General features: G+C 37.9%; 1 protein-coding gene across 8 annotated transcripts in view; it reads left to right on the top strand.

The window, feature by feature from the left end:
- The window catches only part of Pum2 (pumilio RNA binding family member 2), a 77266-nt gene extending 65155 nt beyond the window's left edge, over positions 1-12111 (top strand). For 5 of the 8 annotated variants that reach the window (XM_041639352.1, XM_041639354.1, XM_041639350.1 and 2 more), the window contains 8 exons: positions 790-1057; positions 1399-1528; positions 2586-2720; positions 5144-5281; positions 5803-5928; positions 6081-6202; positions 6612-6804; positions 9226-12111. In XM_041639352.1, the coding sequence (XP_041495286.1) occupies positions 790-1057; positions 1399-1528; positions 2586-2720; positions 5144-5281; positions 5803-5928; positions 6081-6202; positions 6612-6804; positions 9226-9357 (1244 nt within the window). In that variant the 3' untranslated portion in view covers positions 9358-12111. The remainder of the gene's footprint in view (positions 1-789; positions 1058-1398; positions 1529-2585; positions 2721-5143; positions 5282-5802; positions 5929-6080; positions 6203-6611; positions 6805-9225) is intronic. The other 3 variants (XM_041639357.1, XM_041639355.1, XM_041639351.1) reach the window with 1 other exon arrangement.
- The last annotated feature ends 990 nt before the right edge of the window (positions 12112-13101 follow it).

The raw sequence follows: 13101 nt of genomic DNA, 5'->3' as shown, positions 1-13101 counted from the left end.
CTTTCCACTGGTATTGGGGTCATCTCTATTCCGTGGCCTGGACTGACTATGTAGCGTTGCTGTCTGTACAGTTGGTATAAGAGAAAGCTGGTGGTGGATATTGTTTTTATAACTACTAAATCTGCACTTTATAGTTGTCTTTACATTTTTCTACTTTAAAAGGACACTGTCAAGTATTTTAGCTGTTGTGATGCATAATAGAAAGTTTCCTTATTTAAGTTTCTGTTATTGCCTTTTATTTTCTTGTATGGAATAAATGTAAGTTGGAGGGTTGTGGTTATGGCTCTAGGAATAACTGCTAATTATTAATATTATTCTGTATCTACAAGGTAATAGCATTTTATGGAGAATATTTTTAATAAAACATTTTCAAGTTTTAAAGTATTTCTATGGGTTATTTAAAAGTTTCAGACATCAGTAAATTGACTAAAAAGACTTGTTTTTACATTGAAGTATATTTGACAATACATTTTTAATGCTTCCCAAAAGTACAGATTTAACACTCAATGTTATTCCTTTATACTATACTGTAAATGAATTTTTTTTTTCCTGTGGTGTTGGTGATAGAATCCAGGACCTTGAGTCTGCTAGGCAAACTCTCTACCACTGAGCTATATCCTGAGACTACAAATTTCCATGGCTCTAGATTTGAGTTTTACTAGCTAATTATAACATGCTTTTTAATGTAATTGAAAGCTTTGTTAGAGCTTATTGGCTTAATTAAAATTGTAACTTATTTGTGAAATAACTTGTCAGAAATATTTGCTGACCACAGCTGCTTTGTTGTAGGAGGACTGACAAATGGTAGTGGTCGGTATATCTCTGCAGCACCTGGAGCAGAAGCAAAATACCGAAGTGCTTCAAGCACTTCCAGTCTATTTAGCTCCAGCAGCCAGCTCTTTCCTCCTTCTCGGCTCCGCTATAATAGATCTGATATCATGCCCTCCGGCCGCAGTAGGTTATTGGAAGATTTCAGGAATAACCGCTTCCCCAACCTTCAACTCAGAGACCTGATTGGACATATAGTCGAGTTTTCTCAAGACCAGCATGGCTCCAGGTAGGTGGTTATGGTTCCTCACACTTCCCACTGTTTCTGTTGAACACTGCTGCCTTTAATAAGAAAGGAATCTAAGTGTTTATCTCCCTGGGCTACATGATAAGACTTCCTTTTTTTCACTCCCCTCCCTTCCCATTCCCTCCCCTCAATGGAGATGAAAGAAGCATTTTAATTATATTAACTGAAGTGGCATGTCCCTGAGGCTACACTAGTGACTTTTACGGCACCCTGGGTTTATCACAAGATCCTTTTCTACTTGCACACGCAAGTACAAAGTTTGAGTACGCAAGTGATTTTAGAAAGATTGTTTTCATCTTGTGATTTAAATTTTTCCCTTATAGATTCATACAGCAAAAGCTAGAGAGAGCTACTCCAGCTGAGCGACAGATGGTATTTAATGAGATTCTACAGGCTGCCTATCAGTTAATGACAGATGTTTTTGGAAACTATGTTATACAGAAGTTTTTTGAGGTAAGTACATTTATTTTGTATGATTATTCAGTTTTGTTAAAGTTGGGCAACGGTCATTTTCAATCTTAAAGCTGGGCTCATATGTCCAGAGCTAGTAAATGCTGCTTGTCGTGTAAGCATAAAGACCTGAATTTGGAAGCTGGGCATGGTGGCGCACGCCTTTAATCCACCACTCCGGAGGCAGAGGCGGGTGGATCTCTGTGAGTTCCAGGACAGTCAAAGGTACACAAAGAAACCCTGTCTTGAACCCCTCCTCCCACAAACAAAAAAGACCTGAATTTGGACCCCAAACGCCCCATATAAGTAGCTAGTCATGATGGTAAGAATCTGTAATCCCAGCACTGGGGAACCAGAGACAGGATCTTTGGCTTTTTGGTGAGGCTCTCTGCCTAAATCAACAGTGTGTAGATTTAGTGACACAGACCGTCTCAAAAAGGCCGTAGTGGGACTAAACAGATGGCTCAATGGCTGAGAGTGCTTGTTGTTCCCCTAGCACCCATATTGCAAGGCTCAAAACCACTTTTTGTTTTTTGGTTTTTTTCTTTCTCTTTTGAGACAGGGATTTTCTAGTTTTGGAGCCTGTCCTGGAACTAGCTCTTGTAGACCAGACTGGCCTCAAACTCACAGAGATCTGCCTGCCTCTGCCTCCCAAGTGCTGGGATTAAAGGCGTGTGCCACCACCGCCCAGCTCACACAACCACTTATAACTTCAGTTCCAGAGACTCTTGACACCTTCTTTTGAGGGCGCACACATACTCATTTTAGAAAATAATTGAATTTTAAAAAGAGTACAGATAAGCCAGGCATTATTGCATATAACTTAGGTTGCACACACACTTCCAGCACTCAGGAGGCAGAGACAGGTGAATGTTTCAGGCCAGACAGGGTTACATAGTGTGACCTTGTCTGGTGGGGGTGATGGTGTCAAGATAATAACAAGGAAATTTTAATGTGACTCAACACTCCCCGAAAGGTAGCTACTACAAGTGTTTCTGGATTCTTGGATTTTACTATAGGTACCAAAGTAGTCTCATGCTCATTTCTTACTGTCTTTCAGTTCGGAAGTTTGGATCAGAAATTAGCCCTGGCTACTCGTATTCGTGGTCATGTACTACCATTAGCCTTGCAGATGTATGGCTGCCGTGTTATACAGAAAGCATTAGAGTCTATTTCTTCTGATCAACAGGTAATTGTAAGTTGAGATATACATTTTGTAATACTTAATTTAAAGTTAAATTTCTTTTTATCTCATAATCTTGAAGAAAAAAATATCCTAAAGATTTCTACCAGGAGACTTAAGATCTTTTCATAAAATCTTACCCATTCCATGGAGTTTGCCAGATAGAGTGCCCAGTGATGTGTCTTTGCGGTTGCTTACCTTGTTATTATCTATAGTTTCAGCAAGCATTTCATTGCTCCCAATTTTTATGTGGGTCTACCTAATATTTCTATTTTAAGAATTCTAAACAAACAACATTCTCATATTCTAGTTAGTATATACATACATGTGTGTATATACTTTTTTCCCTAAGTCTATTTAGTGAAGAAACTTAATATTCCTTTAAACAAGATTGACTTTGAGGCTGGAAAGAACACATGCTGCTCTATTAAAGGACCAGAGTTCAGTTCAGAACCAAGCACAGATGGCATAATCTCACGCAGATACACATAGAAATTTAGAAAAAAAAAATTTACTTGACTTGGAGTGTGGAATTTTATTTGTTTATATAGCATGACAGTATCTGAACAAAATAGCTTTTTTCTTAACTTCATCTTAATAATTTAGAAAGCCATTTTTTGACTTAGACAATAAAATAAATTCTATAGGTTTGAAAACAAAAGGAAGAGGATGACTTGGCGTTTCTATGTCTGTGATAAAACACTATGGCCAAAATCAACTCAGGGATGAAAGTGTTTATTTCAGCTCACACAAGGAAAGTGAGGGCAGGACCTGGAAGCAGGAGCTGATGGAGAGACCGTGGAGAAGGGTGCTTCTTACTGACTTGCTCTTCATGGCTTACTAAGCCTGTTTTCTTATAGTACCAACCCAGGGCCACCAGCCCAGGGTTGACACCAACACAGGGATCTGGGCCCTTCCACATTGATAACTAATTAAGAAAATGAACCACAGACTTTTCCACAGGTCAATTTGGTAGAGGCATTTTCTCAATTGAGGTTCCCTCTTCCAAAATGATTCTAATTTGTGTCAGATTGATATAAAACTAGCCAGCAAGGAGGAAGGAGGTGGGTAAATGGGTAAGTGTGTGGGGTGTGTGTGTGTGTGTGTGTGTGTGTGTATTACAGGATTTAAAATCTGGAAAACTTCATTATTCCTGTGGAAGAAATTTTGTAGTTTTAGATTCATTAAAATATGGCACAGTAGAGAAAATCAACAGATTTAATTATTCAAAGAACTTCTCTGCCATAGGTGTCTATAGTAGCATAGTCTTTCAGTAGCTGTGCCTTGGGTATTTGGAAATAAAAAGGACTAATACTGTTTTTTTTTTTAAAAAAAAACTTTATCTTTATTCTATATGTATTGGTGTTTTGCCTGCATGCATGTCTGTATGATGATGGCAGATCTCCTGGAACTGAAGTTACAGACAGTTGTGAACTGCTGTGTGGGTGCTGGGAATTGAACTCAGGTCGTCAAGAACAGCCAGTGTTTTTACCACTGAGCCATTTCTCCAGCCCGGGACTAATACTGTTTTAATGAGAACTAGTTAATAAAGAATAGAATCTTTTTTAATTTTGGAATTTTTAGGTTAATTGTATTTTATAATTCAGTCTGTTTTAGTTTAGACATAAATTCATGTTGTAGGTTGGCTTAACCAGGTTCCTTCATAATTGTGTTGGAATATAGTTGAGATTCTTTAAATACCTTTAGATTATGTGGGTCCATTTCTTATCAGTAATATTTTCTATTCTAATCAGACATACAAATTATAGTAAAATTTTATTAGTTTTATAAGCATTAGACAAGAAGAAAAATGTTCATCATTAATGACAATTATTGATAATAAGCAAAATACAGATAGATAACCCAACATCCCATGTTATACTCTGTTTTATGCACTTTTATAAACTCATGTGAACATCAGTGATAACTCCTTAGTACCAACAGATGCAGAGGCTAAGTAGGTCATAGAAATAAGAGCTTTAAAAGTGTCTATTAGGCTGGGTGCTGATGTCACGTACCTTTAATTCCAGCACTTGGAGGCAGAAACAGGTGAATCTCTTGAGTTACAGGCTAGCCTGGTCTATAGAGTAAGCTTTAGGAACAGCCAAGGCTACACAGAGAAACCCTGTCTTGGGGCGGCGGGGGGGGGGGTGTATTAGATACCTGTTATATAAGATAATGCAGGAACATGTACACAGTGAAAATTGTAATTTAAATACGGCAGGTTCATTGTCACTGAGTTATTTCAGCATATATCATTAATATTACTATCTGTGATTTGCTTTAATAATTTGTATTTTGGGTGGTTTCTAAATTTTTGTATTATAAAATTTTAGCATGCTTTGTTCTTCGTTATTTTTAACTTTGTTCTTCATGAATACTTTTAGCTCCATTGGGTTTTCTGGATAAAATAATTATCTAAATGACTTTTGCAGAGTGAAATGGTAAAGGAGCTAGATGGTCATGTGCTCAAATGTGTGAAAGATCAGAATGGAAACCATGTTGTACAAAAATGTATTGAATGTGTTCAGCCGCAGTCACTGCAGTTCATCATTGATGCGTTCAAAGGACAAGTAAGATTGATTTTTTTTGTTTTTGTTTTTGCATTCGTTTCCTTAGCAGAGCATTTTATGATGTGAATTTAGCATTCTTTTGAGTACAATATTATACTGGATACTTTCATTAAACAGAGTAATTGATGGAAGAGCAGGGAAAAGTCTTGAAACTATATTGACACAGGCAAAATAACTAGCAACTAGTACCAGGTCTTACCCATTCGATTTTTTTTTTTTTAATCAAAATTATCTTCAGGCTGTCTAGGAAGCTCAGCAAATCAAGGGGAAATGCTGTCACGCCTGGTGATCCAAGTTTTGTTCCCCTGATTCCACATGGTGAATGAAAAAACAGATTCCTCCAAATTGTCCTCTGACCTCCATATACAGATAATCTCCATGCTTGAGAATGCTGATGCTGTGATTGTGTTAGCTATGGATCCACCACTTGGCTAGGTGTTAGCATCTATCTTGTCAATCTGATACAGTGATTGAGAAATAACAGGATATGTGCATTATTTCCTTCTTTTATTTATTTCAAGGTGTTTGTGCTTTCAACCCATCCTTATGGCTGCAGAGTCATTCAGCGTATCCTAGAGCACTGCACTGCAGAGCAGACCTTACCCATCTTAGAAGAGCTTCACCAACACACAGAACAGTTGGTACAGGTATATGTCACCTAAGAATTTGAAATGTTTGTGTATTTTGAATATTTTTTAAGAGATGTAATTTGTAGTTAAAAGTATAAAAATGAGGAGGCAAAGCTTACTGTATCCTCTCAATTCTTAATGATGGAAAGTAATTTTTAAATGTGTTACAGGATCAGTATGGCAATTATGTTATTCAGCATGTACTGGAACATGGTCGACCTGAAGACAAGAGCAAAATTGTATCTGAAATCAGAGGAAAGGTGTTAGCCCTGAGTCAACACAAATTTGCCAGGTATTACAACAGTCAGTTTTTCCAGCTCTTTTCTATACAATTTTTTAGTGGGCCTATAGTTAAATTTGTGGTTGTCAAATTTGTGGGCTATTTTGTGATACCATTTCTTTTGGTTTTTTGAGACAGGGTTTCTTTGTGGCTTTGGAGCCTGTCCTGGAACTAGCTCTTATAGTCCAGGGTGGCCTCGAGCTCAAAGAGATCCACTTGCCTCTGTCTCCTGAGTGCTGGGATTAAAGGTGTGGGCCGCCACCACCAGCAACCATTTCTGTTTTTAAAAGTAATTACAAACCAAGAAATTTTATCTTGTGTTCTCTTTTCTAGTACATTGGAACAAATTGAAAAGTCAAGACTACTTGACTATAAAGAAATGACATAACAAAGTTTCTCTGTGTGTGCTTTTAATTTTTAGCAATGTAGTAGAAAAGTGTGTTACTCATGCCTCCCGTGCTGAGAGAGCTTTACTGATTGACGAGGTTTGCTGTCAGAATGATGGTCCTCACAGTGCCTTATACACCATGATGAAGGATCAATATGCCAATTACGTGGTTCAGAAGATGATTGATATGGCCGAGCCTGCTCAGAGGAAGATAATCATGCACAAGGTAACTGGTGCACAGCTCCATGAGGTCACACCCTCTGTGTGACCTGTGACTGCATACACACTTTTGTAGGGTTTATTTCTCCACAATAGACAACATTTAAAGCACATGGGCAGCTTAGTTGACACTGTAAAATCACATTAATTTCTCAGCTGTTAGGTTTAACGTTAGTCTTCCTCCCCTGTTTTGTTCAGTTTTATTCGATTTGCAGTAAGTAGTTTATTGGTTGAATGCTGAGTTGTTTTCTTTAATGGTATTAGATTTTCCCAGTAAGTGGGCTGCTCTTTTAGAGAATCTTTGCAATTCCCAACACCCTCATGGTGGCTCACACGCACCTATAACTCCTAATTCTAGGGTCTCTGGTACCCTCCTCTAACCTCAGTGGGTACCTGTATGCACACATACATACACACAGTTTAATTAATCCCTTTAAAAGAAATCTTTCCTTTATTTTAGTTATTACACTTCAAGCTATTTCCCCCTTGACTCTAATGGTTCTTTAAAATCACCAATTCTGCTGGCAAAGTGGCTTGTACAGTAGAGTTGTTTGCTGCCACATCTTTTGAACTGTATTGCACCTCTGGGCTCCAAACGTAACGGAAGGAGAAAATTGAATCATGCAGATTGTCCTGCCTGAATGTCAGGATGCACATGTGCTTGCACACAAGGTGTAATTTTTGTTTGGAGTTTTGTTGTTGTGTTTTAGATTCATTTATTTTAATGAGTGTTGCCGCATATATGTGTTGTGTATATATATGTATATATACATATATGTGTGTTGTATACACACACATATATATACACATACACACATACACACACACTACAAGTGTACCTGGTGCCCATGGAGGGCAGCAGACCCCTTGGAACTGGAATTATAGGTGTTTATGAGATGCCATGTAAGTGCTGGGTTTCAAACCCACTTCATTAAAAGAACAAGTGCTCTTAATCAGTAAGACTTTTCTCCAGCCCATAAATGTAATTTTTAAAAAAATCATTAATTTCCATAAAAATGCAATATCAAAAAGAACTCTAAAGTTGGCCTCAAGAGATCCAAGCCTATAATTCCTAGTTAGGAGGCCAGTGTGGGAGGATTGAAAGTCTGATGCTTTTCTATATAACTTGCCAAGATTTTGTTTCAGTACATCAACTAACAAAACGGGGGGGGGGGGGTTAATGCTCTTTCTGGCTTGATTGCTTTAGAAAACATGGAACATCTGTTCCCTTTATCAAGAGAAAATATTCTCGCCGGGCGGTGGTGGCGCACGCCTTTAATCCTAGCACTCGGGGGGCAGTGGCAGGAGGATCTCTGGGAGTTCGAGGCCAGCCTGGTATACAAGAGCTAGTTCCGGGACAGGCACCAAAGCTACAGAGAAACCCTGACTCGAAAAAACAAAAATAAAAATATTCTCAAGATCCCCTCATGCCATGCATTGTATCAGAGCCATTGCTGGTGTGTGGCAGTTAACAAACACTAACTCTTAAGGGTTTTTTTTTTTTTTTTTTTTTTTTTTTGTGGTGGTGGGGGTGTTGAGACAGGGTTTCTCTGTAGCTTTGGGGCCTGTCCTAGAACTTGCTCTGTAGAGCAGGCTGGCCTAGAACTCAGAGATCCGCCGTCTCTGCCTCCCAGTGCTGGGATTAAAGGTGTGCGCCATCACCACCCTCTAGCAGCTCATAATTACAGCACTGAGTTTTTAAAAATTCATCCTTCAAATTGTTGTGTCTTTTGCTTTTTGACTCTTCTAAAGATTTTAACCTTATTTTTAATTTATAGTACTTACTGAGCCAATCGTATACATAGTATTTTTAACCATATATATAGTGCACTCTATAAAGGTCCTTGAAAAATTATTTTATAGGATGACTTCCTAGATATTACCCGGTTGTATTCAGGAATCTTACAAGTTGTGTGTCCCTGTGAGAAGAGTTGCCTTTTACTAGTCTGTTCTGTGACAGTTACTGTACTCACTGCACATCTAGCTGGAAAGGGGCAGTATATGTTTATATTGGGGGCTTCCTTTGTCGGCATGTGACACAGCAGTGGCTTGTTAGTTATTGAACCAAAAAAAAAAACGTTGCCTCTTTAAGCATTTTTGAGACAATTATGTTTCAGAATTGGTTTTGTACCTAAGTAGCTTTGTAATTTTTAGCAGAATGATGATCCAGACTTGAGGGAGCTATTTTAAATCATAAACAAGGCAAGATGGCTCAGTAGGTAAAGGTACTTGCCATCAAGCCCGAAGACCTAATTGAGTTCAATCCCCAGGGCACACATGTAGAAGTAGAGAACACTCTTAAGTTGTCCTCTGACCTCCGTATACTGAACTGGCCTGTCCAAACCACACACACATGAATTAAAAACAGAAACTACAGTAACTTGGGTTTTTTTTTTCTTTTTCACAAGATTGATTGTTTGTTTTTCAGATTCGACCTCATATTACTACTCTTCGCAAATACACATATGGGAAGCATATACTGGCCAAGTTGGAAAAATACTATTTGAAAAATAGCCCAGATCTAGGGCCTATCGGAGGACCACCAAATGGAATGCTTTAAGAGAAAGGAGATGATTCAACCATGTTTAAAGAATGGGTTTTCTTTGTGAATTATCAAAACACAATTCAACTATGAATCTTTGATTTTTTTTAAGCAAAACTATTTATTGACTTTCTTCATCCATTTGTAAATTTTTAAGGTTCTTGTGTATATTTAGGGGGTGGGGTGGTGAATTATAAATTATCTTCAACCCTGAGTGGAGACCTATCAGATTGGATTTCTGGTGAAGCACAGAATGCCTGTATATGATGTAACTGTATCCCCCTTCCCACCCCCACCCCCCCCAAAAAAAGAAGCAAAAAAAGGAAAAAAGTTGTCACATATTTTGTAAATTTATACCTTGTAAAGTCACAAAAAAAATAGTTTTTAAAGGGAAAAGTACAGTATTTTAATAAACTGGCTTGCAGTCTGGTAGGTCTACAACCCCATAGCACAACAGGTTTATATAGATGTACATAGAATTATAGTTCTTATTTTTTTCCTTTATGTGAAGCCTTTTATAACAGATTAACAATCAACTGCATAAATATTATTAATATTTTAAAAAGAAAGTTAAGTTGTATTTTGGTAATTCACAAACTATCATGCGAAGAAAAACTCAGAAAAACAGACAAGAATAAAATGATTTGAGATAACATTATTTACAGTGGATGTGGTTTTAATAAAATTACTGCCCTATAATGTCCCTGGCAATGTACAGAAGAATTGTATATACTTATTGTAATGAATTAGAAAAAAAATCATGGTGGTACTTCCATTCAGTTGAGTTTGCACTGAATGAAAAGTTAAATTCCACACTAACTTTTCAGTTTGGTTTGCAACGAGAATGGATGGAGGTTTGTATTTTGTTCTAATTATAGAATTAAAGACTGTTGAGGAAGTGTTGGTTTATTCTGCGTTTTCATAGTAGTACATAAATAGGAACCTGATAGAGGTGAGAGAGGCCACTGAGAAGTGAACTGATAGCTCAGCATTTAGCATGATTGCATATTCAGAGAGCTTTTTTTTTCTTCCTATAAATAAACACATTGTGTGTGTGTAGGGGTAGATGTAAGTTTACAATTTGAAAGCAGATATTGTTTCAGTGTTTGTTATGAAAGCCTTGCTAATTTCGTAGTAACTTTCCTTGGTTGTACAGGTGTACATTTGTAAACCTTCATGCTGTAAATGGAATCTGTTTTATCTCTTTGGGAAACATTTGCATTTAGTGTACATTGACATCCCTGCCCTCTTTAACCTGGCAATATAGTGTTGTATAATGTAAATTTATTTCTCCAAATTGAGAGTGATTTTTAAAAAATTTTTTATCTTTATATGGTTTCAGAAGTATGAACCAACTTTCTTTTTATTATTGTGGAAAACATTTTGTTTTATAACATAGTTGTTAACTCTGTTGATAATGGACATGCTAGGATCTGGATCACTTTCACCTGAAGTCAGGGTATTGTGCATAGTAAATAGAAAGTATTGGACTGAGATTTGATTACCACAGAGGCCAATGCTTTTTCCATCTTAAATGTGATGTGACTTTTTTCTTTGTACAGAAGAGTACTGTATTTTTGAATAGCCTACTCCCAAGTAAGAGCAAATCTGTATGATAACATTTTTTCCTCTGGACATAAGACATTATAACAGTAACATGATGTACATTTACAAGCGGCCTTATGTACATTTCCCAACAATCTTTCTAAGGCAAAATTGTGACCATATGTGTATAATTAAAATCGTTTTTAATCCTTTGCCTATGAAAATATTTTGGAAAAAATTGCTTTGTATATTCAGTTTCTGAAAGATAAAGAAAGTGCTTTGTATTTTGTTGAAGTCAGTATTTTGTATGAACATTTATGTTGACCCTCTTATGTTCAGTGCTGAAAACTGAAATGAACATGATATTTCTGTCAGATAAATTGTAGAAGGGATTTTTTTTTCTAGAGGTCTGCAGAACAAAAGCAATCAGAGCACAATATTGAGTATAAAGTTCTATTCTTTTGTTACTCATATCATGAACCTTAAAATTTGGCATGAAGTTTGGGGTGCCAGGAGTCTTTGATGTTGATGTTGAGTTATTCTAGCTTTCTAACCCAACATTCCTTGTCACCATTCTCAGTCACACTGGTTCATCAGCATGTCCCTGTCACAGTCTTCTCCCATGTGGAGTGGCACTCTCCCTCCTTTTCCACTTTGTTTTGCCAGCCTGAGTATCTTGGCTCTGGGTTGAACATAACTTCCCGCGCATCAGCCAGTGGTTTTAGGGTCAAAGCTGCCAGTATTCGAGACTAGCAGCCTCTCCTGGTTCCTGTTCACCCTTGCTTTTGTATGCTCAGGCAGCTGTCACTCAGTTCAGAAAGTGGCAAGTCCTAGAGAAAGTGACTTGGAACTGAATCCTCCTCTAGCAGTCCTGATTCATACTTCCCAGTGCTGACAACCCAGTTCTCCTGATACTTTTAGGCATATTCTAGAAAAATACCTGTTTGTGTAGAAATTTTATGATCTGCCAGTTTTGGTGCCCACCCTGATTCCACCTTCTAGTATGTTGGCATGGAACTTTAGAAAAATTGACTTTTCAGAATAAATCTGATTGGGCAGAAACCGCTTAGGCTTACTCTTGAGTGTCTCCTTTTGGTATAGATTGTTTCTGGACCAGTTTGTCTAAGTCCTGGCTCTTATTGGTTCATATGAAATGTTATCTTCACTTCTTTGTATATTATGTATAAATTAGAAATGAAACGTGTGAATAACATTGTATGAAATAAACTTGGTCTTGTGTTTTTCTCTAGATAAAATATCCCTCTGTATCTCAGTTACAGTCTAGATTGCCTCATTAAGTCACTTAACATCACTAAAACATGTGGATACTTTCCACAAAACCTTGCTATTTTGTAAAGTTGCCTATGTCAGCAACCTGGGTGCCCTCGTGGGCCAGTGCTAATTTCTTAGCTCATTGGTTGTAGGAATTCAAATATATTAAAGATTCCCAGGTGTTAGGGTTTTGTTTAAAGATTTATGTATTTTGTGTAAATAAGTGCTGTGTCTTCGTGTAGACCTGCAACACCAAATGAGATCATCGGATCCTATTATAGATAGTTGTGTTGCTGGCAATTAAATTCAGGACCTTAACCACTGAGCCATCTCTCCAGCTCCAGGGCTTGATTCTTAATGGAGACAGGCTGTTTTATTTTAGCATTGCTTCTATAGCTGCAGGGTGGGGTGCAGTACCTGTTGGAATCTAAAGTGGAGATTCTATAATGCTAATAGAAAGTGGGAACACCTTTACACTCGCTTAGCTCCGAGTTTGGTTGTTTATAGTGTGTGTGTGTCCTCCGGGTGCACTTCGGGAAGGTTTAAGGTTGGAGGAGTGTCCTTCCTCCACAGCTTGCCTGAGTTTAAAGTCTCTGCAGTCAGGAGGGTGACGACTGCAGTGTGGAGGGGGTGTGTGGTGCAGAAGCCTATCCTTTGTCTGGTCTTTTAAGATAAAAGCCCAGCTACAGAACACGGCCTTTGGGCAGTTTCTCCAGGATCTTAGATGCTTACGAAGGCCAGGGCAAGTTAGGAATGAAAGCTCAGGGGTGCCACTCTTCCCAACCACGTCAGGCCTTGAATCATCCCCAACACCACTGAAACACATCGAGGACGGCTTTATTGTGTCTGATAAAGTAGGAACCGGGCAGTTTTGCTGAGTGATAGTGTTTGATACTCTTGCAGAGGTCCTGAGTTCGGTTTCCAGAATCCATACTAGGTGGCTTA

Source organism: Microtus oregoni, unplaced genomic scaffold (assembly GCF_018167655.1).
Source record: "Microtus oregoni isolate MIOR12 unplaced genomic scaffold, Mior012 000058F_ref0000040, whole genome shotgun sequence".
NCBI lineage: Eukaryota > Metazoa > Chordata > Mammalia > Rodentia > Cricetidae > Microtus > Microtus oregoni.
This window is presented reverse-complemented; position numbering and strand designations above follow the sequence as displayed.